This window comes from Eschrichtius robustus, chromosome 6 (genome assembly GCF_028021215.1).
Source record: "Eschrichtius robustus isolate mEscRob2 chromosome 6, mEscRob2.pri, whole genome shotgun sequence".
NCBI lineage: Eukaryota > Metazoa > Chordata > Mammalia > Artiodactyla > Eschrichtiidae > Eschrichtius > Eschrichtius robustus.
The window spans coordinates 581,973-606,933 of record NC_090829.1 but is presented as its reverse complement, the minus strand read 5'-3'; the positions used below and the strand labels follow the sequence as shown (position 1 = coordinate 606,933).

The 24,961-nt window shown below is 53.2% G+C and overlaps 3 protein-coding genes across 3 annotated transcripts; all 3 read right to left on the bottom strand.

Annotated features, from left to right (window-relative positions):
- Positions 1-3,070: 3,070 nt before the first annotated feature.
- LOC137766684 (double homeobox protein 4-like protein 4) lies at positions 3,071-8,301 on the bottom strand. Its single transcript, XM_068547282.1, has 4 exons — positions 8,259-8,301; positions 6,370-6,524; positions 4,833-4,953; positions 3,071-3,528 (listed from the first exon to the last, which is right to left on the bottom strand). The coding sequence occupies exons 1-4, from the start codon at positions 8,299-8,301 to the stop codon at positions 3,071-3,073; spliced, it is 777 nt and encodes a 258-aa protein (XP_068403383.1).
- Positions 8,302-11,347: 3,046 nt separating this feature from the next.
- Positions 11,348-16,582, bottom strand: LOC137766683 (double homeobox protein 4-like protein 4). The gene is made up of 4 exons (XM_068547281.1): positions 16,540-16,582; positions 14,651-14,805; positions 13,110-13,230; positions 11,348-11,805 (listed from the first exon to the last, which is right to left on the bottom strand). The coding sequence occupies exons 1-4, from the start codon at positions 16,580-16,582 to the stop codon at positions 11,348-11,350; spliced, it is 777 nt and encodes a 258-aa protein (XP_068403382.1).
- Positions 16,583-19,628: 3,046 nt separating this feature from the next.
- LOC137766682 (double homeobox protein 4-like protein 4) lies at positions 19,629-24,863 on the bottom strand. Its single transcript, XM_068547280.1, has 5 exons — positions 24,821-24,863; positions 22,932-23,086; positions 21,391-21,511; positions 20,829-20,983; positions 19,629-20,318 (listed from the first exon to the last, which is right to left on the bottom strand). The coding sequence occupies exons 1-5, from the start codon at positions 24,861-24,863 to the stop codon at positions 19,629-19,631; spliced, it is 1,164 nt and encodes a 387-aa protein (XP_068403381.1).
- Positions 24,864-24,961: the final 98 nt, after the last annotated feature.

Here is a 24,961-nt window from a genome sequence, read left to right as displayed (position 1 = left end):
CTTTGAAGCTGCCGCCCTCGTCATCCTTTCCCAGAATGCTTGGGGTCCAGTGCTCTCTCGTTTTCACACCTTTTCACATTCCACACATACTTTTGCTCTCCGTGGAATTCCCCAACTCTGAATCCCTCACGCTTAGCTGTGTCACTGTACTTTCCAAAATGGAGAGAGAACCTGGAGCCTAGCTTTCCTCGAGTACGTTTCCCACTTCGTTCATCACCACCAGGACGTCATTGCCTCCCACTCTTAAAGCATTTCCTTGGCTGGGGTTTGAGTTCCCGATAATTCACACACTAAGCTTGACTGCTTATCTAGGGTCTACCCATGGTCCTCAACAGTTCGGGACTTTTTCAGAGGTACCCTGAAACCCACCCCCTTGCTCACATGCCATGGAGAGACCATAGAAATGGGCACGACACACGTGTAGGTTTCACAAGCCAAGGAACTTAATTTCAGTGCTTGTCCTTGGCGTCCACAAGACGAAGTCGGTTTCACATTCACTGGTCAACTGGCATCTGTACGAAGAAAAAGAAGAAGAAGAAGAAGAAGAAGAAGAAGAAGAAGAAGAAGAAGAAGAAGAAGAAGAAGAAGAAGAAGAAGAAGAAGAAGAAGAAGAAGAAGAAGAAGAAGAAGAAGAAGAAGAAGAAGAAGAAGAAGAAGAAGGAGAAGAAGAAGAAGGAGGAGGAGGAGGAGGAGGAGGAGGAGGAGGAGGAGGAGAAGGAGAAGGAGAAGGAGGAGAAGGAGAAGGAGAAGGAGAAGGAGAAGGAGAAAAAGAAGAAGAAGGAGAGGGATATGAAGCAAGTTAGATGATGGATGATGACACAGCTGCCTTTGAAAGGAATGCTTTGGATTGCAAATACAACCATCCAAAATATTCCGTATATTTGGGCTGCAGAGAATTGAAAAACTCAAAACAAACCAACAAAAAAACCCACACAGAAACACAGTACCATCTCCAATGTGTTCTTTTGCCACCAAGGTTTATAAATGTCAGCCACGTAAATTAACATGAGGACAGTGAGCTTATTTAGAAACAGTTGGGAATCGGAGTAATTACACCAGAAATTCGTTAAAATATAGCTGGTGAGTGTGTGTGTGTGTTTGTGTGTGTATGTGTGTGTGTGTCAGTGTTTGTGTGATCTGTGTGTTTGATTTTCTGCACCAAGTAAGGACGGTTATCAGGTAGTACCCGGGCATGGAGGCCACCGGGACAGGTAGGTGTCTGCAAGTCCCAGGAGGCCCAAGAGGATATCCTAAGGAGGTGCAGGTCCTGGTCCCTTGTCCTCAAGTGCCAGACATCAGAGGGTGGCATGACCATCTATATGGATCAGGGTGGTTTTTCCCGAGAAGTTGAAAGTTTTGGCTGAGATAATAACGGAAACATGAGATTTGCTGGCTCCTCCCAGGAGACACTGGCGGCCAGACTTGGACCGGCTCCCTCCTGGACAATCCAGGTGGGGTAAGGTTGCGTGAGAGAGAAGAAGCTTTGATCAGCATGGCAGCCAGGACATCCTGAGAGCCCGCAGGTGTGTTTATGCACAGTCCACCGTGGCATCCCTGTGGAGATTCCGCTGCCTGTCCCTGGGCTACGAGGTTACGCAGGAGCAGCCAGCATAGGACCCCCAAGATGGTAAAGCCACAGCTCCTAGCTCTACCTAGAGCCTGTGCAACTCCTGCCACCCATAAGGAACTCAGTGTTTCCCGGCACACTGTGACCCAGTGTTCCTCCCGCCCTCTTGAAAGCACCATCTTTTCCATAAGCTGTCTCTTTCTACATCTCCAGTCATACTTGTCCTGAGGCTACCGTGGCCAGATCCTTTTCCCAGAAGCCCTATGCCACCTGTGTGGCCCTTGAATCTGACATTTCCTTTCTGCACAATGAAAAGAATGAGAGAGATAGAGAGAGAAAAAGAGAAAAAGAGAGACAGAGAGAGAGGGCTGTATATTGCTCTAGAGCTCTGGAGAAAGGGGAGCCTAAGACAGAGGAGTGACTGGGAGGGAGCTGAGGACTAGATGTGTCTGCAGAGGTATACAGACTATAGAGCTAGAGACCCGGATGCAGTAGTAGCTAGAGAGTCAGATACATCGGCGTATACACATTCAAGTGGCAACTCTCAGATTATTTTCCTACTTCGTGCCGCTGACACACCCATGCTGGACATGGGGAGCACGGATTGAGCCAATCGAGAATCACTCAACACAGAGTATACGAGGCACATGTATTCGAAAATATTTTTGAAAGAAGCAGTGGGAGGGATCACCTGCCACGACATTAAGATGCCACAGGCATTTGGTTTTTCAGTTCCTTTGTGCATCGCTTTAGTTGTAACACGGCTTATCTTTTGAGAGGTGTGCGCGTGTAGTGTGTGGCCGTAGACAGACAATGAGAGAGAGAGAGGGACGGAGAGAGATTATTTGCCTGCATAATAAACCGGGCACAGTTGTTACTATGAACTCTGGCAGTGAAAGTGCTTGCAAAGTTCTGTCCTTGTGCGCAGAGGGCGATAACCTGAGGAACCCTTCCACACCATGCACCCAGAAACCAAGTGAAGGTTGTCACTGAGAGACTGTTTTCGTGCTTCCACTAGGGTGTGTTTGTGGCTACAAGCTATGGGACTAGACAGGGGCGTCTGGACCACCTTCCCGTGCTGTCCCAGGCCAAGGGAGGGATTTCACCTCCCCGAGGAAACGCGGGAGAATACAAAGCGACCAAAGCACAACCAAGAACTTGAACTGAGTGCCAAGATTTATTGATTGGATCAATGGAATGTCACATACAACGGGGAAATCCAGTTCAGCCTTGGGTCCTCCTCGTTGTCACTGAAAGGCTAGAATTCCTTGAGGCTTCAGAGGTGGTGGCCCTCCTGGTGCCCATGCTTCCTGACAGTCCGTGTGGAGCATGGCATTGCTCGTAGACACAACGCAGTTGCCGTCGACAGTCTTCTTGCCTTGGTCGCCCTGCCAGACAGTATCATGAGCGTTGCTTGTTCCTTCTCCTTTCTCTCGCCCGTGGCTCTGCCTCCCGGGAAAGGAGGCTTGAACGGGGCTCGGGGGAAGGTCTTCCTACCTCCCCCTAAGCCTGTGGCACTGGGGAGCCTGGCAGCATGTCGAGCAAGGCCTGGAATTCTTCCTCGCTGAGGGGGGCTTCCAGGGTTGCCGCAAGTTCCTCTTCCTCTGCGTCCGCATTCGGAAAAGGGCCTGCCTTGTCCAGAATGTCCGCGTCTGACAAGAGTTCGTCCAGGAGGCTTGAAGAGCCTGGAAGGGCTGAGTGCAGGGGCTGTTGCTCCAGCTGGGGAGATGTCTCTTCACTTGAGGTTGGCTGCTGCGGCCAAAAGTGTGTCTCTGGCGGTGCAGGCGGCACGATGGCCCCCTGGGCAGGCTGCCCACTGGCGATGACAGCATGTGTCCCTTCGCCCCACGGAACTGTGGCCGGAAGAGGCTGCGGGTTCTGGCATCCCTGAAGTGCTGCCAGGCTGGGCTGGACCACGATGAACATCAACGGGTGGCCCACACAGCACCCAGGGGCAGCCCCTGGCAGAAGAAAGGTGGGGGAGAAAACAGGAGTGGCCGCAGCAAAGGATTGCGTGCTCTCGGGTGCATGAGAGGGAGGATAACGATGAGAGCTGCTATGGACAGTGGGCGGGGGGCTTTGGTCCGACAGGGCAGTCACGGCTGACGTGGCATCTAGTCCTTCGGCCAGGGCATTCACAGGCCCACTAGCGCTCTGCTTTGGGTGCCGAGCTCTTCGGTTCTGGAACCATATCTAGGGAACCATATGGGGAGACAGGAACATTAGCAGCGCAACAGTCCAGATCTACTTGCCGCCGCCCCATCCCTGGCCGGCCCCGCCACGGCCCGCCCTGCCCTGCCCTGCCCTGCCCTCCAATCTGTCAGGTCCATGGCAAGTACTGGTGGGCCTCATCTAAGGGCCATTTTACCTAGAGCTTTCGCCTTGGCTCTTGAAAATGCGGGAGGACGTCAGGGCAACACAGGACCCACCCCACCCCTCCCCACCCCTGGCTTTGAGGAGAGCCGTCATTGACCGGCTACAACCTCAGGCCCCTCCCTGGCTGCCCAGGACTTCCATTGCCCTCTCCTCTTCCGGAAAGGGATGCCTTCAGATCAGCTCCCTTAGTGTATTCGTAGGACGAAGGGAACCTCCTCCCAATCCCCCCTCGCCAAGCCTACCTATATCCAGCAGCAACCCGTCACAAGGTTTAACACTCCTTCCTCGTGGGAGAAGCCAAGTCCCACCCACTGGTGGAGAACTTACCTGGATTCGAGGTTCAGGAATTCCTGTCTGGTGAGCCAATTCTTCCCTGGCAGCAATAGATGGAAATCGATCCCTCTCAAAGGCTTGCACAAGGACCCTTGTTTGAGAAGGAGAGATGAAAGTCCTCTTTCGCCTGGCCTCTCTTCCCAAGCTTTCTGAAGAAGAACACACAGAGAAGAGAGGACATTCAGGCCAATTGCAGCACATTCACAGCAGATGCAGTGTGTGGTATGTAGGAAGTGGTATGTCATAGATCAAGATCGATACATCGATACATCTTATTCAGTGCTATGTGAAAATGCCCCATGTGATGGAAGAAGGGATTTCTGCACATCCGGGCAGGTTCCGGACCCGAAGATTCCAAGCCTTCCTGGCCATGCATCTCCCCACCCTCCAACAGGGGCATGATGCTCCTGTGTGGAACAGGAATGGGGCAAGAAGCCAAGATATCATGGTTTCCTCTCTGAAGCGTTCCTGGCCTCCCACGGTCATCCACGTTCAGAGATGATTGTGTCTCAAGGGGATGCTCTGGGGAAATGCCTTTGGATTGCTGGGTACTTACCTCGAGTCAAAGCCTGAGGTGGTGGCGGCCGCAGCGGCTGCGACTGCCCCCCTTTGAAGGCATTCGCCGACAGCAATCGGCTCTGCTTTAGGCGTCTTCTTCGTTGGTTTTGAAACCAAACCTGGGTACAAAGAAAGAAAGCCTTGTCATTCAATGCTTATGCACGTACTTCCAAGACCGATTGCAGGATGCACCATAAAACAAACGCACAAACGCGCCAGCCAGCCAGCCAGCCAGCCAGAACAAGCCGACTAATGGAGACCCAGTATGGCCCATCTGCCCCCAGTGGAAATATTTACGAGTCAAAGGGACTGAACTCTCACTGGCAGGTAGAATGTAGACTCCCGCTTTCACCTCTGAAGAAGTGCACCAGATTCCAGAATACACAATCTGTGTCCGTGAAAATAATCCTTCCTCTTCGCGTCACCTTACTGGTGTGCAGAGTAATGACTTGTGACACAGGAGGAGACAATGCTTGCTTTCCCACAGTCAGAATGGGATGGATAGCTACCTCTCTCTCTCCCTCTCACCCGCCCCACCCCTCCTCATCAAAACTAGCAGTTTCTCTGTGGGTCTTTTGGTCCCCATCTACGATTCTCCGCATCTACCTGTTGACGTCTGTCTCTGTTGCCACCCGCCCGCCGGCGCACCTGCCTGCCTGCCTGCCTTGCCCTCACTCTGTCTCTGTCCCAGGCTCTCAGGCTCAATCTCCTTTCCCTCATTTGCTCTCTTTGCCTCCCCTTTGGCACGGTCCATGCCCGATTCATGGTTCCCTGTCTCTCTTATGTCCCCACAGGCAGTACTGTCTCATAACACGCAATCATATCCATTAGCAAGTGCCCCCATGAAAACCACACTTCCCATGCTGCCTGGGAACTACTCATTGACAGTCACTTCTCAGGGACTACATGCCTCCATCACTCTTAGGTCAGGAGACTCTTATGTACCCGCTCCCCATCTTCAGAATATGTGTCCTTGTCTTCAACAGTGAAGCCGTGTGCATGCTACCTCATTCCCCGAGGCCGAACCGCAGTGTGGACCTGTGCTTGTGTGCGTGTGTGTGTGCATGTTTTTAGACGTTTCTGACGGTGGTGTGTGGAAAATGTGACACCCTGAGAAAACGTGTTCGTAGGGAAAGCCAATCAGTCTTTGGCGACGCTTTGTAAGGTCGCAGGCGATGTGTTCCTACCTTTGGTGACTCCTCTCCAGCCTGCCCAGAGAGGGAAGTCTTCAGCACGGCTAGTTCCTCGGAGGCCAGCCATCAAGGGAACACCTCCCTGGCACCACCAGGCCCTCCTGCTTCCTTGGCCCCTCGCCCTTTATTCTTGACCACCCATTTGAATGGACCTCTCGCCACACAGCTCAGTCTGGCCACGCTTTCGAAAGGGAGCCACCGTCCTTGCCAAGATTCGAGTCCCTTCTGTCTGGAGCACCCAGAAGAGGAAGCCCCAAGGGCAAGGACTCCAGCTGGCGTAGGGCGACTTGCGTCTGGACATGGACCCCGAGAGGGAGAATGGATCGAGAGACTCGGACGTACCTGAATTCTGCTTTCTGGAATGCCCAGTTCTCGTGCCAGCCGTTCTCTGGTCGTTATCCCGGGGTAGGGGTTCTGTTGAAAGAGTGCTTGCAGGGTGTCCTTCTGACTCAGCCTCAGAACCAGCCTCCTCCTTCGCGATGGTCTTGAGAGTCGGCCTGTGGGAGAGAAAAGGGGGAATGTGTCAGGGGCGAATCCATGGAGGTGCACACCAATGGTACCGGCACAGCGCTGGCCCTTGTGCCACGTGAAAAATCTGTAAGCCAGGGGAAGACTCTGCATTTGGAATAACCGTGGGCACACCCTGAAAGCAACGCTGAGTGGAACCCTGTGGGCTCAAGCTAAGCTGAGGGTCAAGGCTATGGGGATCCCCCCACCAATTGCCAAGGATCCACAGGGCGCCATGCAAGCAGAAGGGGAAATCCCTAGGAAAACAGGCTAACGTGACCTAAATCGGTTGAAGGATTTTCCACCTGTGGAGGCCTCAGAAAGTCTTGATGGCTCCTACCAGATTTACCTTGAACTCTAAGCTAACGAGAGGAGCCCGGCTTCTGGCCTGTCATACGCACAGGGCACATCCGCTTTCACTATTTGAAAGGAAACGAGACGAAAGCCAAACGAAGCCAAACAAACACACAAGCCAACCCCCAACACAGAACGCACTAAGAGATTGTTAAGAAGACCCACATTTTTGAGATAAGGAGCAACGTGGGGCCCCGTCTGATGGCGCCCGCCCACCCACACACCCACAACAGCCGAGTATACTTCGGAAGATGAGTTTCCCTTTCCAGGCACCAAGGTCTTGCTGACTCGCCGTGTGTGTGTGCTATTCTTTCAGTTGGGCAGCCTTGAAGGGCTGCCGCCATCCCTGTCCTATTTGAGGTTGCGTCTTTCTGGTGGCAAGGGAATAGATGCGTGTTGGTTTCCTGCCTTCTAAGGCGGGAGCCGGGCGTGATGGCCAGGGTGGATGTGGTTTCAGGCACGTCCTGCACATCCTTGAGATTTGAGTTTCCTGAACTCTCTCCAAGTCTAGGACAACACCAACCCTTCTGCAAGGGCCACCCGCTCTAGCAGCTGGCAGCTGGTGACGTAGGGTCGTCTCCAGGTCTCGCGCTGGAAGGAGACAAGGCAAGGCAAGGGTTACGGACCCCCAACGGGGACTTCCTTTAAAAGAGCCCTTCCTTCCTGCCAGCTCCAAGGAAAATCTTTGGAAAGCACTCAAGGAACGAACGTGTCACACTGCGGATTTTGCCTTTCCAGAGGCTCCTGCACTGGCTACCTTGGAGTCCAATGAGAGACAGTTCGAGTGCTCCTGGAATCTCTGTTTCCCAGGCTCTAGCTTTCAGGTGTGCTCAAAGAAAAACTCTCTTTTTCTTGTATTCTTAATACATACTGGATGTGGATCCTTTCCATGGACACCATGGAAGTTAACCAGTTCAAATGGAACACGAAACCAAAGAGAGCAAATCCGTAACAACAGCAAGAATAGAACATGGGAAACCAACACAAAATCCCAAACATGGTCAACTGGAAAAAAGTGTCAGTTTAGTTGGGAACGTTTTCAAACACTCGTGTTCCGTTCACTGCAACCACAGGCTGGGATTTTTGGTAGAGAAGCCATTGTCAGGCAACAGGCCTACCTACTTCCATGTCGATTTCAAGAAGGAAAAGAAACGAACCATCAAACCAGAAATATGTACGTGAATTGCCCAAACCAAGGTGCATCCTTTGGCCCAACTGATTCCAGAAACATGTCCCAGCATATCTGTCCGTGCCAATTGGTGGTCATTGGGAAACTTCAACCTTCGTGGTGATCAACCCTTGGGGTGGGGAGGTGCATGAGTGTATTTGGAGGACCCAACCCCAGAGCCCAGATGCTGAGGGCAACGTACCTGTGGAGCTGCTGTATGTGCCGGACGAGCTGGACGAATCCATGGTGGGAGACCCACACGGATGGCACGGAAGCTGCTGGCCAACTGCTCAGTGCTGAGAAGCTCAGGATTTATAATGGGTGAGGATGCCCCGCCCCTATTTATGTAAATAGCCGCAGATGGTGGGGAACCCTTCCTTGCACATTGAGAACCTGGAAGGAATCCCGTGAGGCAAGTGGGCGTTGGAATGGAAGGCCTGTTGGGAGGCTCCCAGGTCCCTTTGAAGCTGCCGCCCTCGTCATCCTTTCCCAGAATGCTTGGGGTCCAGTGCTCTCTCGTTTTCACACCTTTTCACATTCCACACATACTTTTGCTCTCCGTGGAATTCCCCAACTCTGAATCCCTCACGCTTAGCTGTGTCACTGTACTTTCCAAAATGGAGAGAGAACCTGGAGCCTAGCTTTCCTCGAGTACGTTTCCCACTTCGTTCATCACCACCAGGACGTCATTGCCTCGCACTCTTAAAGCATTTCCTTGGCTGGGGTTTGAGTTCCCGATAATTCACACACTAAGCTTGACTGCTTATCTAGGGTCTACCCATGGTCCTCAACAGTTCGGGACTTTTTCAGAGGTACCCTGAAACCCACCCCCTTGCTCACATGCCATGGAGAGACCAGAGAAAGGGGCAGGCCACATGTGTAGGTTTCACAAGCCAAGGAACTTAATTTCAGTGCTTGTCCTTGGCGTCCACAAGATGAAGTCGGTTTCACATTCACTGGTCAACTGGCATCTGGAAGAAGAAGAAGAGAGGAAGAAGAAGAGGAGGAGGAAGAGGAGGAAGAAGAAGAAGAGGAGGAAGAAGGAGAGGGATATGAAGCAAGTTATATGATGGATGATGACACAGCTTGGTTTGAAAGGAATGCTTTGGATTCCAAATACAACCATCCCAAAATTTTCGGGGCGTTTGGGCTGCAGAGAATTGAAAACTTAGAAGCAAACAAACAAAAAAACCACACAGAAACACAGAACCATCTCTAATGTGTTCTTTTGCCACCACGTGGATTAACATGAGGACAGTGAGCTTATTTAGAAACAGTTGGGAATTGGAGTAATTACACCACCAATTCGTGAAAATATGCCTGGGGCGTGTGTGTTTGTGTGATCTGTGTGTTTGATTTTCTGCACCCACCCACTAAGGGCGGTTGTCAGGTGGTACCCGTGGACGGATGTCACCGGGGCTAGTAGGAGTGTGCAAGTCCCAGGAGGCCCAAGAGGATGTCCTGAGGAGGTGCAGTTCCTGGTCCATTGTCCTCAAGTGCCAGACATCGGGGGGGGGGGGCGTGACCGTCTTGTTGGATCAGGGTGGTTTTTCCCGAGAAGGTGGAAGTTTTGGCTGAGATAATCACAGAAACATGGGATTTGCTGGCTCCTCCCAGAAGGCACTGGCTTCCAGACTTGGACCGGCTCCCTCCTGGACAATCCAGGTGGGGTAAGCTTGCTTGGGAGAGTAGAAGCTTTGATCAGCATGGCAGCCAGGACATCCTGAGAGCCCGCAGGTGTGTTTATGCGCAGTCCACCAGTGGCCTCCCTGTGGACGTTCCGCTGCCGGTCCCTGGGCTCCGAGATTTCGCTGGAGCAACCAGCATTGAAACCCCAAGATGGTAAAGCCACAGTTCCTAGCTCTAGCTAGCGTCTGTGCAAGTCCTGCCACCCACAAGGATCTCAGTGTTTCCCGGCACACTGTGACCCAGTGTTCCTCCCGCCCTGTTGAAAGCACCATCTTTTCCATAAGTTGTCTCTTACCGCATCACCAGTCATACTTGTCCTGACGCTACCGTGGCCAGATTCTTTTCCCAGAAGCCCTATGCCACCTGTGTGGCCCTTGAAACTGACGTTTCCTTTCTGCCCAAGGAAAAGAAGGAGAGAGAGAGAGAGAGGAAGAGAGAGAGAGAGACAGAGAGACAGAGAGAGAGGGCTGTATATTGCTCTAGAGCTCTGGAGAAAGGGGAGCCTAAGACAGAGGAGTGACTGGGAGGGAGCTGAGGACTAGATGTGTCTGCAGAGGTATACACACTATAGAGCTAGAGACCCGGATGCAGTAGTAGCTAGAGAGTCAGATACATCGGCGTATACACATTCAAGTGGCAACTCTCAGATTATTTTCCTACTTCGTGCCGCTGACACACCCATGCTGGACATGGGGAGCACGGATTGAGCCAATCGAGAATCACTCAACACAGAGTGTACGAGGCACATGTATTCGAAAATATTTTTGAAAGAAGCAGTGGGAGGGATCACCTGCCACGACGTTAAGATGCCACAGGCATTTGGTTTTTCAGTTCCTTTGTGCATCGCTTTAGTTGTAACACGGCTTATCTTTTGAGAGGTGTGCGCGTGTGGTGTGTGGCCGTAGACAGACAATGAGAGAGAGAAAGGGACGGAGAGAGATTATTTGCCTGCATAATAAACCGGGCACAGTTGTTACTATGAACTCTGGCAATGAAAGTGTTTGCATAGTTCTGTCCTTGTGCGCAGAGGGCGATACCCTGAGGAACCCTTCCACACCATGCACCCAGAAACCAAGTGAAGGTTGTCACTGAGAGACTGTTTACGTGCTTCCACTAGGGTGTGTTTGTGGCTACAAGCTACGGGACTAGACAGGGGCGTCTGGACCACCTTCCCGTGCTGTCCCAGGCCAAGGGAGGGATTTCACCTCCCCGAGGAAACGCGGGAGAATACAAAGCGACCAAAGCACAACCAAGAACTTGAACTGAGTGCCAAGATTTATTGATTGGATCAATGGAATGTCACATACAACGGGGAAATCCAGTTCAGCCTTGGGTCCTCCTCGTTGTCACTGAAAGGCTAGAATTCCTTGAGGCTTCAGAGGTGGTGGCCCTCCTGGTGCCCATGCTTCCTGACAGTCCGTGTGGAGCATGGCATTGCTCGTAGACACAACGCAGTTGCCGTCGACAGTCTTCTTGCCTTGGTCGCCCTGCCAGACAGTATCATGAGCGTTGCTTGTTCCTTCTCCTTTCTCTCGCCCGTGGCTCTGCCTCCCGGGAAAGGAGGCTTGAACGGGGCTCGGGGGAAGGTCTTCCTACCTCCCCCTAAGCCTGTGGCACTGGGGAGCCTGGCAGCATGTCGAGCAAGGCCTGGAATTCTTCCTCGCTGAGGGGGGCTTCCAGGGTTGCCGCAAGTTCCTCTTCCTCTGCGTCCGCATTCGGAAAAGGGCCTGCCTTGTCCAGAATGTCCGCGTCTGACAAGAGTTCGTCCAGGAGGCTTGAAGAGCCTGGAAGGGCTGAGTGCTGGGGCTGTTGCTCCAGCTGGGGAGATGTCTCTTCACTTGAGGTTGGCTGCTGCGGCCAAAAGTGTGTCTCTGGCGGTGCAGGCGGCACGATGGCCCCCTGGGCAGGCTGCCCACTGGCGATGACAGCATGTGTCCCTTCGCCCCACGGAACTGTGGCCGGAAGAGGCTGCGGGTTCTGGCATCCCTGAAGTGCTGCCAGGCTGGGCTGGACCACGATGAACATCAACGGGTGGCCCACACAGCACCCAGGGGCAGCCCCTGGCAGAAGAAAGGTGGGGGAGAAAACAGGAGTGGCCGCAGCAAAGGATTGCGTGCTCTCGGGTGCATGAGAGGGAGGATAACGATGAGAGCTGCTATGGACAGTGGGCGGGGGGCTTTGGTCCGACAGGGCAGTCACGGCTGACGTGGCATCTGGTCCTTCGGCCAGGGCATTCACAGGCCCACTAGCGCTCTGCTTTGGGTGCCGAGCTCTTCGGTTCTGGAACCATATCTAGGGAACCATATGGGGAGACAGGAACATTAGCAGCGCAACAGTCCAGATCTACTTGCCGCCGCCCCATCCCTGGCCGGCCCCGCCACGGCCCGCCCTGCCCTGCCCTGCCCTGCCCTCCAATCTGTCAGGTCCATGGCAAGTACTGGTGGGCCTCATCTAAGGGCCATTTTACCTAGAGCTTTCGCCTTGGCTCTTGAAAATGCGGGAGGACGTCAGGGCAACACAGGACCCACCCCACCCCTCCCCACCCCTGGCTTTGAGGAGAGCCGTCATTGACCGGCTACAACCTCAGGCCCCTCCCTGGCTGCCCAGGACTTCCATTGCCCTCTCCTCTTCCGGAAAGGGATGCCTTCAGATCAGCTCCCTTAGTGTATTCGTAGGACGAAGGGAACCTCCTCCCAATCCCCCCTCGCCAAGCCTACCTATATCCAGCAGCAACCCGTCACAAGGTTTAACACTCCTTCCTCGTGGGAGAAGCCAAGTCCCACCCACTGGTGGAGAACTTACCTGGATTCGAGGTTCAGGAATTCCTGTCTGGTGAGCCAATTCTTCCCTGGCAGCAATAGATGGAAATCGATCCCTCTCAAAGGCTTGCACAAGGACCCTTGTTTGAGAAGGAGAGATGAAAGTCCTCTTTCGCCTGGCCTCTCTTCCCAAGCTTTCTGAAGAAGAACACACAGAGAAGAGAGGACATTCAGGCCAATTGCAGCACATTCACAGCAGATGCAGTGTGTGGTATGTAGGAAGTGGTATGTCATAGATCAAGATCGATACATCGATACATCTTATTCAGTGCTATGTGAAAATGCCCCATGTGATGGAAGAAGGGATTTCTGCACATCCGGGCAGGTTCCGGACCCGAAGATTCCAAGCCTTCCTGGCCATGCATCTCCCCACCCTCCAACAGGGGCATGATGCTCCTGTGTGGAACAGGAATGGGGCAAGAAGCCAAGATATCATGGTTTCCTCTCTGAAGCGTTCCTGGCCTCCCACGGTCATCCACGTTCAGAGATGATTGTGTCTCAAGGGGATGCTCTGGGGAAATGCCTTTGGATTGCTGGGTACTTACCTCGAGTCAAAGCCTGAGGTGGTGGCGGCCGCAGCGGCTGCGACTGCCCCCCTTTGAAGGCATTCTCCGACAGCAATCGGCTCTGCTTTAGGCGTCTTCTTCGTTGGTTTTGAAACCAAACCTGGGTACAAAGAAAGAAAGCCTTGTCATTCAATGCTTATGCACGTACTTCCAAGACCGATTGCAGGATGCACCATAAAACAAACGCACAAACGCGCCAGCCAGCCAGCCAGCCAGCCAGAACAAGCCGACTAATGGAGACCCAGTATGGCCCATCTGCCCCCAGTGGAAATATTTACGAGTCAAAGGGACTGAACTCTCACTGGCAGGTAGAATGTAGACTCCCGCTTTCACCTCTGAAGAAGTGCACCAGATTCCAGAATACACAATCCGTGTCCGTGAAAATAATCCTTCCTCTTCGCGTCACCTTACTGGTGTGCAGAGTAATGACTTGTGACACAGGAGGAGACAATGCTTGCTTTCCCACAGTCAGAATGGGATGGATAGCTACCTCTCTCTCTCCCTCTCACCCGCCCCACCCCTCCTCATCAAAACTAGCAGTTTCTCTGTGGGTCTTTTGGTCCCCATCTACGATTCTCCGCATCTACCTGTTGACGTCTGTCTCTGTTGCCACCCGCCCGCCGGCGCACCTGCCTGCCTGCCTGCCTGCCTTGCCCTCACTCTGTCTCTGTCCCAGGCTCTCAGGCTCAATCTCCTTTCCCTCATTTGCTCTCTTTGCCTCCCCTTTGGCACGGTCCATGCCCGATTCATGGTTCCCTGTCTCTCTTATGTCCCCACAGGCAGTACTGTCTCATAACACGCAATCATATCCATTAGCAAGTGCCCCCATGAAAACCACACTTCCCATGCTGCCTGGGAACTACTCATTGACAGTCACTTCTCAGGGACTACATGCCTCCATCACTCTTAGGTCAGGAGACTCTTATGTACCCGCTCCCCATCTTCAGAATATGTGTCCTTGTCTTCAACAGTGAAGCCGTGTGCATGCTACCTCATTCCCCGAGGCCGAACCGCAGTGTGGACCTGTGCTTGTGTGCGTGTGTGTGTGCATGTTTTTAGACGTTTCTGACGGTGGTGTGTGGAAAATGTGACACCCTGAGAAAACGTGTTCGTAGGGAAAGCCAATCAGTCTTTGGCGACGCTTTGTAAGGTCGCAGGCGAGGTGTTCCTACCTTTGGTGACTCCTCTCCAGCCTGCCCAGAGAGGGAAGTCTTCAGCACGGCTAGTTCCTCGGAGGCCAGCCATCAAGGGAACACCTCCCTGGCACCACCAGGCCCTCCTGCTTCCTTGGCCCCTCGCCCTTTATTCTTGACCACCCATTTGAATGGACCTCTCGCCACACAGCTCAGTCTGGCCACGCTTTCGAAAGGGAGCCACCGTCCTTGCCAAGATTCGAGTCCCTGCTGTCTGGAGCACCCAGAAGAGGAAGCCCCAAGGGCAAGGACTCCAGCTGGCGTAGGGCGACTTGCGTCTGGACATGGACCCCGAGAGGGAGAATGGATCGAGAGACTCGGACGTACCTGAATTCTGCTTTCTGGAATGCCCAGTTCTCGTGCCAGCCGTTCTCTGGTCGTTATCCCGGGGTAGGGGTTCTGTTGAAAGAGTGCTTGCAGGGTGTCCTTCTGACTCAGCCTCAGAACCAGCCTCCTCCTTCGCGATGGTCTTGAGAGTCGGCCTGTGGGAGAGAAAAGGGGGAATGTGTCAGGGGCGAATCCATGGAGGTGCACACCAATGGTACCGGCACAGCGCTGGCCCTTGTGCCACGTGAAAAATCTGTAAGCCAGGGGAAGACTCTGCATTTGGAATAACCGTGGGCACACCCTGAAAGCAACGCTGAGTGGAACCCTGTGGGCTCAAGCTAAGCTGAGGGTCAAGGCTATGGGGATCCCCCCACCAATTGCCAAGGATCCACAGGGCGCCATGCAAGCAGAAGGGGAAATCCCTAGGAAAACAGGCTAACGTGACCTAAATCGGTTGAAGGATTTTCCACCTGTGGAGGCCTCAGAAAGTCTTGATGGCTCCTACCAGATTTACCTTGAACTCTAAGCTAACGAGAGGAGCCCGGCTTCTGGCCTGTCATACGCACAGGGCACATCCGCTTTCACTATTTGAAAGGAAACGAGACGAAAGCCAAACGAAGCCAAACAAACACACAAGCCAACCCCCAACACAGAACGCACTAAGAGATTGTTAAGAAGACCCACATTTTTGAGATAAGGAGCAACGTGGGGCCCCGTCTGATGGCGCCCGCCCACCCACACACCCACAACAGCCGAGTATACTTCGGAAGATGAGTTTCCCTTTCCAGGCACCAAGGTCTTGCTGACTCGCCGTGTGTGTGTGCTATTCTTTCAGTTGGGCAGCCTTGAAGGGCTGCCGCCATCCCTGTCCTATTTGAGGTTGCGTCTTTCTGGTGGCAAGGGAATAGATGCGTGTTGGTTTCCTGCCTTCTAAGGCGGGAGCCGGGCGTGATGGCCAGGGTGGATGTGGTTTCAGGCACGTCCTGCACATCCTTGAGATTTGAGTTTCCTGAACTCTCTCCAAGTCTAGGACAACACCAACCCTTCTGCAAGGGCCACCCGCTCTAGCAGCTGGCAGCTGGTGACGTAGGGTCGTCTCCAGGTCTCGCGCTGGAAGGAGACAAGGCAAGGCAAGGGTTACGGACCCCCAACGGGGACTTCCTTTAAAAGAGCCCTTCCTTCCTGCCAGCTCCAAGGAAAATCTTTGGAAAGCACTCAAGGAACGAACGTGTCACACTGCGGATTTTGCCTTTCCAGAGGCTCCTGCACTGGCTACCTTGGAGTCCAATGAGAGACAGTTCGAGTGCTCCTGGAATCTCTGTTTCCCAGGCTCTAGCTTTCAGGTGTGCTCAAAGAAAAACTCTCTTTTTCTTGTATTCTTAATACATACTGGATGTGGATCCTTTCCATGGACACCATGGAAGTTAACCAGTTCAAATGGAACACGAAACCAAAGAGAGCAAATCCGTAACAACAGCAAGAATAGAACATGGGAAACCAACACAAAATCCCAAACATGGTCAACTGGAAAAAAGTGTCAGTTTAGTTGGGAACGTTTTCAAACACTCGTGTTCCGTTCACTGCAACCACAGGCTGGGATTTTTGGTAGAGAAGCCATTGTCAGGCAACAGGCCTACCTACTTCCATGTCGATTTCAAGAAGGAAAAGAAACGAACCATCAAACCAGAAATATGTACGTGAATTGCCCAAACCAAGGTGCATCCTTTGGCCCAACTGATTCCAGAAACATGTCCCAGCATATCTGTCCGTGCCAATTGGTGGTCATTGGGAAACTTCAACCTTCGTGGTGATCAACCCTTGGGGTGGGGAGGTGCATGAGTGTATTTGGAGGACCCAACCCCAGAGCCCAGATGCTGAGGGCAACGTACCTGTGGAGCTGCTGTATGTGCCGGACGAGCTGGACGAATCCATGGTGGGAGACCCACACGGATGGCACGGAAGCTGCTGGCCAACTGCTCAGTGCTGAGAAGCTCAGGATTTATAATGGGTGAGGATGCCCCGCCCCTATTTATGTAAATAGCCGCAGATGGTGGGGAACCCTTCCTTGCACATTGAGAACCTGGAAGGAATCCCGTGAGGCAAGTGGGCGTTGGAATGGAAGGCCTGTTGGGAGGCTCCCAGGTCCCTTTGAAGCTGCCGCCCTCGTCATCCTTTCCCAGAATGCTTGGGGTCCAGTGCTCTCTCGTTTTCACACCTTTTCACATTCCACACATACTTTTGCTCTCCGTGGAATTCCCCAACTCTGAATCCCTCACGCTTAGCTGTGTCACTGTACTTTCCAAAATGGAGAGAGAACCTGGAGCCTAGCTTTCCTCGAGTACGTTTCCCACTTCGTTCATCACCACCAGGACGTCATTGCCTCGCACTCTTAAAGCATTTCCTTGGCTGGGGTTTGAGTTCCCGATAATTCACACACTAAGCTTGACTGCTTATCTAGGGTCTACCCATGGTCCTCAACAGTTCGGGACTTTTTCAGAGGTACCCTGAAACCCACCCCCTTGCTCACATGCCATGGAGAGACCAGAGAAAGGGGCAGGCCACATGTGTAGGTTTCACAAGCCAAGGAACTTAATTTCAGTGCTTGTCCTTGGCGTCCACAAGATGAAGTCGGTTTCACATTCACTGGTCAACTGGCATCTGGAAGAAGAAGAAGAGAGGAAGAAGAAGAGGAGGAGGAAGAGGAGGAAGAAGAAGAAGAGGAGGAAGAAGGAGAGGGATATGAAGCAAGTTATATGATGGATGATGACACAGCTTGGTTTGAAAGGAATGCTTTGGATTCCAAATACAACCATCCCAAAATTTTCGGGGCGTTTGGGCTGCAGAGAATTGAAAACTTAGAAGCAAACAAACAAAAAAACCACACAGAAACACAGAACCATCTCTAATGTGTTCTTTTGCCACCACGTGGATTAACATGAGGACAGTGAGCTTATTTAGAAACAGTTGGGAATTGGAGTAATTACACCACCAATTCGTGAAAATATGCCTGGGGCGTGTGTGTTTGTGTGATCTGTGTGTTTGATTTTCTGCACCCACCCACTAAGGGCGGTTGTCAGGTGGTACCCGTGGACGGATGTCACCGGGGCTAGTAGGAGTGTGCAAGTCCCAGGAGGCCCAAGAGGATGTCCTGAGGAGGTGCAGTTCCTGGTCCATTGTCCTCAAGTGCCAGACATCGGGGGGGGGGGGCGTGACCGTCTTGTTGGATCAGGGTGGTTTTTCCCGAGAAGGTGGAAGTTTTGGCTGAGATAATCACAGAAACATGGGATTTGCTGGCTCCTCCCAGAAGGCACTGGCTTCCAGACTTGGACCGGCTCCCTCCTGGACAATCCAGGTGGGGTAAGCTTGCTTGGGAGAGTAGAAGCTTTGATCAGCATGGCAGCCAGGACATCCTGAGAGCCCGCAGGTGTGTTTATGCGCAGTCCACCAGTGGCCTCCCTGTGGACGTTCCGCTGCCGGTCCCTGGGCTCCGAGATTTCGCTGGAGCAACCAGCATTGAAACCCCAAGATGGTAAAGCCACAGTTCCTAGCTCTAGCTAGCGTCTGTGCAAGTCCTGCCACCCACAAGGATCTCAGTGTTTCCCGGCACACTGTGACCCAGTGTTCCTCCCGCCCTGTTGAAAGCACCATCTTTTCCATAAGTTGTCTCTTACCGCATCACCAGTCATACTTGTCCTGACGCTACCGTGGCCAGATTCTTTTCCCAGAAGCCCTATGCCACCTGTGTGGCCCTTGAAACTGACGTTTCCTTTCTGCCCAAGGAAAAGAAGGAGAGAGAGAGAGAGAGGAAGAGAGAGAGAGAGACAGAGAGACAGAGAGAGAGGGCTGTATATTGCTCTAGAGCTCTGGAGAAAGGGGAGCCTAAGACAGAGGAGTGACTGGGAGGGAGCTGAGGACTAGATGTGTCTGCAGAGGTATACACACTATAGAGCTAGAGACCCGGATGCAGTAGTAGCTAGAGAGTCAGATACATCGGCGTATACACATTCAAGTGGCAACTCTCAGATTATTTTCCTACTTCGTGCCGCTGACACACCCATGCTGGACATGGGGAGCACGGATTGAGCCAATCGAGAATCACTCAACACAGAGTGTACGAGGCACATGTATTCGAAAATATTTTTGAAAGAAGCAGTGGGAGGGATCACCTGCCACGACGTTAAGATGCCACAGGCATTTGGTTTTTCAGTTCCTTTGTGCATCGCTTTAGTTGTAACACGGCTTATCTTTTGAGAGGTGTGCGCGTGTGGTGTGTGGCCGTAGACAGACAATGAGAGAGAGAAAGGGACGGAGAGAGATTATTTGCCTGCATAATAAACCGGGCACAGTTGTTACTATGAACTCTGGCAATGAAAGTGTTTGCATAGTTCTGTCCTTGTGCGCAGAGGGCGATACCCTGAGGAACCCTTCCACACCATGCACCCAGAAACCAAGTGAAGGTTGTCACTGAGAGACTGTTTACGTGCTTCCACTAGGGTGTGTTTGTGGCTACAAGCTACGGGACTAGACAGGGGCGTCTGGACCACCTTCCCGTGCTGTCCCAGGCCAAGGGAGGGATTTCACCTCCCCGAGGAAACGCGGGAGAATACAAAGCGACCAAAGCACAACCAAGAACTTGAACTGAGTGCCAAGATTTATTGATTGGATCAATGGAATGTCACATACAACGGGGAAATCCAGTTCAGCCTTGGGTCCTCCTCGTTGTCACTGAAAGGCTAGAATTCCTTGAGGCTTCAGAGGTGGTGGCCCTCCTGGTGCCCATGCTTCCTGACAGTCCGTGTGGAGCATGGCATTGCTCGTAGACACAACGCAGTTGCCGTCGACAGTCTTCTTGCCTTGGTCGCCCTGCCAGACAGTATCATGAGCGTTGCTTGTTCCTTCTCCTTTCTCTCGCCCGTGGCTCTGCCTCCCGGGAAAGGAGGCTTGAACGGGGCTCGGGGGAAGGTCTTCCTACCTCCCCCTAAGCCTGTGGCACTGGGGAGCCTGGCAGCATGTCGAGCAAGGCCTGGAATTCTTCCTCGCTGAGGGGGGCTTCCAGGGTTGCCGCAAGTTCCTCTTCCTCTGCGTCCGCATTCGGAAAAGGGCCTGCCTTGTCCAGAATGTCCGCGTCTGACAAGAGTTCGTCCAGGAGGCTTGAAGAGCCTGGAAGGGCTGAGTGCTGGGGCTGTTGCTCCAGCTGGGGAGATGTCTCTTCACTTGAGGTTGGCTGCTGCGGCCAAAAGTGTGTCTCTGGCGGTGCAGGCGGCACGATGGCCCCCTGGGCAGGCTGCCCACTGGCGATGACAGCATGTGTCCCTTCGCCCCACGGAACTGTGGCCGGAAGAGGCTGCGGGTTCTGGCATCCCTGAAGTGCTGCCAGGCTGGGCTGGACCACGATGAACATCAACGGGTGGCCCACACAGCACCCAGGGGCAGCCCCTGGCAGAAGAAAGGTGGGGGAGAAAACAGGATTGGCCGCAGCAAAGGATTGCGTGCTCTCGGGTGCATGAGAGGGAGGATAACGATGAGAGCTGCTATGGACAGTGGGCGGGGGGCTTTGGTCCGACAGGGCAGTCACGGCTGACGTGGCATCTGGTCCTTCGGCCAGGGCATTCACAGGCCCACTAGCGCTCTGCTTTGGGTGCCGAGCTCTTCGGTTCTGGAACCATATCTAGGGAACCATATGGGGAGACAGGAACATTAGCAGCGCAACAGTCCAGATCTACTTGCCGCCGCCCCATCCCTGGCCGGCCCCGCCACGGCCCGCCCTGCCCTGCCCTGCCCTGCCCTCCAATCTGTCAGGTCCATGGCAAGTACTGGTGGGCCTCATCTAAGGGCCATTTTACCTAGAGCTTTCGCCTTGGCTCTTGAAAATGCGGGAGGACGTCAGGGCAACACAGGACCCACCCCACCCCTCCCCACCCCTGGCTTTGAGGAGAGCCGTCATTGACCGGCTACAACCTCAGGCCCCTCCCTGGCTGCCCAGGACTTCCATTGCCCTCTCCTCTTCCGGAAAGGGATGCCTTCAGATCAGCTCCCTTAGTGTATTCGTAGGACGAAGGGAACCTCCTCCCAATCCCCCCTCGCCAAGCCTACCTATATCCAGCAGCAACCCGTCACAAGGTTTAACACTCCTTCCTCGTGGGAGAAGCCAAGTCCCACCCACTGGTGGAGAACTTACCTGGATTCGAGGTTCAGGAATTCCTGTCTGGTGAGCCAATTCTTCCCTGGCAGCAATAGATGGAAATCGATCCCTCTCAAAGGCTTGCACAAGGACCCTTGTTTGAGAAGGAGAGATGAAAGTCCTCTTTCGCCTGGCCTCTCTTCCCAAGCTTTCTGAAGAAGAACACACAGAGAAGAGAGGACATTCAGGCCAATTGCAGCACATTCACAGCAGATGCAGTGTGTGGTATGTAGGAAGTGGTATGTCATAGATCAAGATCGATACATCGATACATCTTATTCAGTGCTATGTGAAAATGCCCCATGTGATGGAAGAAGGGATTTCTGCACATCCGGGCAGGTTCCGGACCCGAAGATTCCAAGCCTTCCTGGCCATGCATCTCCCCACCCTCCAACAGGGGCATGATGCTCCTGTGTGGAACAGGAATGGGGCAAGAAGCCAAGATATCATGGTTTCCTCTCTGAAGCGTTCCTGGCCTCCCACGGTCATCCACGTTCAGAGATGATTGTGTCTCAAGGGGATGCTCTGGGGAAATGCCTTTGGATTGCTGGGTACTTACCTCGAGTCAAAGCCTGAGGTGGTGGCGGCCGCAGCGGCTGCGACTGCCCCCCTTTGAAGGCATTCTCCGACAGCAATCGGCTCTGCTTTAGGCGTCTTCTTCGTTGGTTTTGAAACCAAACCTGGGTACAAAGAAAGAAAGCCTTGTCATTCAATGCTTATGCACGTACTTCCAAGACCGATTGCAGGATGCACCATAAAACAAACGCACAAACGCGCCAGCCAGCCAGCCAGCCAGCCAGAACAAGCCGACTAATGGAGACCCAGTATGGCCCATCTGCCCCCAGTGGAAATATTTACGAGTCAAAGGGACTGAACTCTCACTGGCAGGTAGAATGTAGACTCCCGCTTTCACCTCTGAAGAAGTGCACCAGATTCCAGAATACACAATCCGTGTCCGTGAAAATAATCCTTCCTCTTCGCGTCACCTTACTGGTGTGCAGAGTAATGACTTGTGACACAGGAGGAGACAATGCTTGCTTTCCCACAGTCAGAATGGGATGGATAGCTACCTCTCTCTCTCCCTCTCACCCGCCCCACCCCTCCTCATCAAAACTAGCAGTTTCTCTGTGGGTCTTTTGGTCCCCATCTACGATTCTCCGCATCTACCTGTTGACGTCTGTCTCTGTTGCCACCCGCCCGCCGGCGCACCTGCCTGCCTGCCTGCCTGCCTTGCCCTCACTCTGTCTCTGTCCCAGGCTCTCAGGCTCAATCTCCTTTCCCTCATTTGCTCTCTTTGCCTCCCCTTTGGCACGGTCCATGCCCGATTCATGGTTCCCTGTCTCTCTTATGTCCCCACAGGCAGTACTGTCTCATAACACGCAATCATATCCATTAGCAAGTGCCCCCATGAAAACCACACTTCCCATGCTGCCTGGGAACTACTCATTGACAGTCACTTCTCAGGGACTACATGCCTCCATCACTCTTAGGTCAGGAGACTCTTATGTACCCGCTCCCCATCTTCAGAATATGTGTCCTTGTCTTCAACAGTGAAGCCGTGTGCATGCTACCTCATTCCCCGAGGCCGAACCGCAGTGTGGACCTGTGCTTGTGTGCGTGTGTGTGTGCATGTTTTTAGACGTTTCTGACGGTGGTGTGTGGAAAATGTGACACCCTGAGAAAACGTGTTCGTAGGGAAAGCCAATCAGTCTTTGGCGACGCTTTGTAAGGTCGCAGGCGAGGTGTTCCTACCTTTGGTGACTCCTCTCCAGCCTGCCCAGAGAGGGAAGTCTTCAGCACGGCTAGTTCCTCGGAGGCCAGCCATCAAGGGAACACCTCCCTGGCACCACCAGGCCCTCCTGCTTCCTTGGCCCCTCGCCCTTTATTCTTGACCACCCATTTGAATGGACCTCTCGCCACACAGCTCAGTCTGGCCACGCTTTCGAAAGGGAGCCACCGTCCTTGCCAAGATTCGAGTCCCTGCTGTCTGGAGCACCCAGAAGAGGAAGCCCCAAGGGCAAGGACTCCAGCTGGCGTAGGGCGACTTGCGTCTGGACATGGACCCCGAGAGGGAGAATGGATCGAGAGACTCGGACGTACCTGAATTCTGCTTTCTGGAATGCCCAGTTCTCGTGCCAGCCGTTCTCTGGTCGTTATCCCGGGGTAGGGGTTCTGTTGAAAGAGTGCTTGCAGGGTGTCCTTCTGACTCAGCCTCAGAACCAGCCTCCTCCTTCGCGATGGTCTTGAGAGTCGGCCTGTGGGAGAGAAAAGGGGGAATGTGTCAGGGGCGAATCCATGGAGGTGCACACCAATGGTACCGGCACAGCGCTGGCCCTTGTGCCACGTGAAAAATCTGTAAGCCAGGGGAAGACTCTGCATTTGGAATAACCGTGGGCACACCCTGAAAGCAACGCTGAGTGGAACCCTGTGGGCTCAAGCTAAGCTGAGGGTCAAGGCTATGGGGATCCCCCCACCAATTGCCAAGGATCCACAGGGCGCCATGCAAGCAGAAGGGGAAATCCCTAGGAAAACAGGCTAACGTGACCTAAATCGGTTGAAGGATTTTCCACCTGTGGAGGCCTCAGAAAGTCTTGATGGCTCCTACCAGATTTACCTTGAACTCTAAGCTAACGAGAGGAGCCCGGCTTCTGGCCTGTCATACGCACAGGGCACATCCGCTTTCACTATTTGAAAGGAAACGAGACGAAAGCCAAACGAAGCCAAACAAACACACAAGCCAACCCCCAACACAGAACGCACTAAGAGATTGTTAAGAAGACCCACATTTTTGAGATAAGGAGCAACGTGGGGCCCCGTCTGATGGCGCCCGCCCACCCACACACCCACAACAGCCGAGTATACTTCGGAAGATGAGTTTCCCTTTCCAGGCACCAAGGTCTTGCTGACTCGCCGTGTGTGTGTGCTATTCTTTCAGTTGGGCAGCCTTGAAGGGCTGCCGCCATCCCTGTCCTATTTGAGGTTGCGTCTTTCTGGTGGCAAGGGAATAGATGCGTGTTGGTTTCCTGCCTTCTAAGGCGGGAGCCGGGCGTGATGGCCAGGGTGGATGTGGTTTCAGGCACGTCCTGCACATCCTTGAGATTTGAGTTTCCTGAACTCTCTCCAAGTCTAGGACAACACCAACCCTTCTGCAAGGGCCACCCGCTCTAGCAGCTGGCAGCTGGTGACGTAGGGTCGTCTCCAGGTCTCGCGCTGGAAGGAGACAAGGCAAGGCAAGGGTTACGGACCCCCAACGGGGACTTCCTTTAAAAGAGCCCTTCCTTCCTGCCAGCTCCAAGGAAAATCTTTGGAAAGCACTCAAGGAACGAACGTGTCACACTGCGGATTTTGCCTTTCCAGAGGCTCCTGCACTGGCTACCTTGGAGTCCAATGAGAGACAGTTCGAGTGCTCCTGGAATCTCTGTTTCCCAGGCTCTAGCTTTCAGGTGTGCTCAAAGAAAAACTCTCTTTTTCTTGTATTCTTAATACATACTGGATGTGGATCCTTTCCATGGACACCATGGAAGTTAACCAGTTCAAATGGAACACGAAACCAAAGAGAGCAAATCCGTAACAACAGCAAGAATAGAACATGGGAAACCAACACAAAATCCCAAACATGGTCAACTGGAAAAAAGTGTCAGTTTAGTTGGGAACGTTTTCAAACACTCGTGTTCCGTTCACTGCAACCACAGGCTGGGATTTTTGGTAGAGAAGCCATTGTCAGGCAACAGGCCTACCTACTTCCATGTCGATTTCAAGAAGGAAAAGAAACGAACCATCAAACCAGAAATATGTACGTGAATTGCCCAAACCAAGGTGCATCCTTTGGCCCAACTGATTCCAGAAACATGTCCCAGCATATCTGTCCGTGCCAATTGGTGGTCATTGGGAAACTTCAACCTTCGTGGTGATCAACCCTTGGGGTGGGGAGGTGCATGAGTGTATTTGGAGGACCCAACCCCAGAGCCCAGATGCTGAGGGCAACGTACCTGTGGAGCTGCTGTATGTGCCGGACGAGCTGGACGAATCCATGGTGGGAGACCCACACGGATGGCACGGAAGCTGCTGGCCAACTGCTCAGTGCTGAGAAGCTCAGGATTTATAATGGGTGAGGATGCCCCGCCCCTATT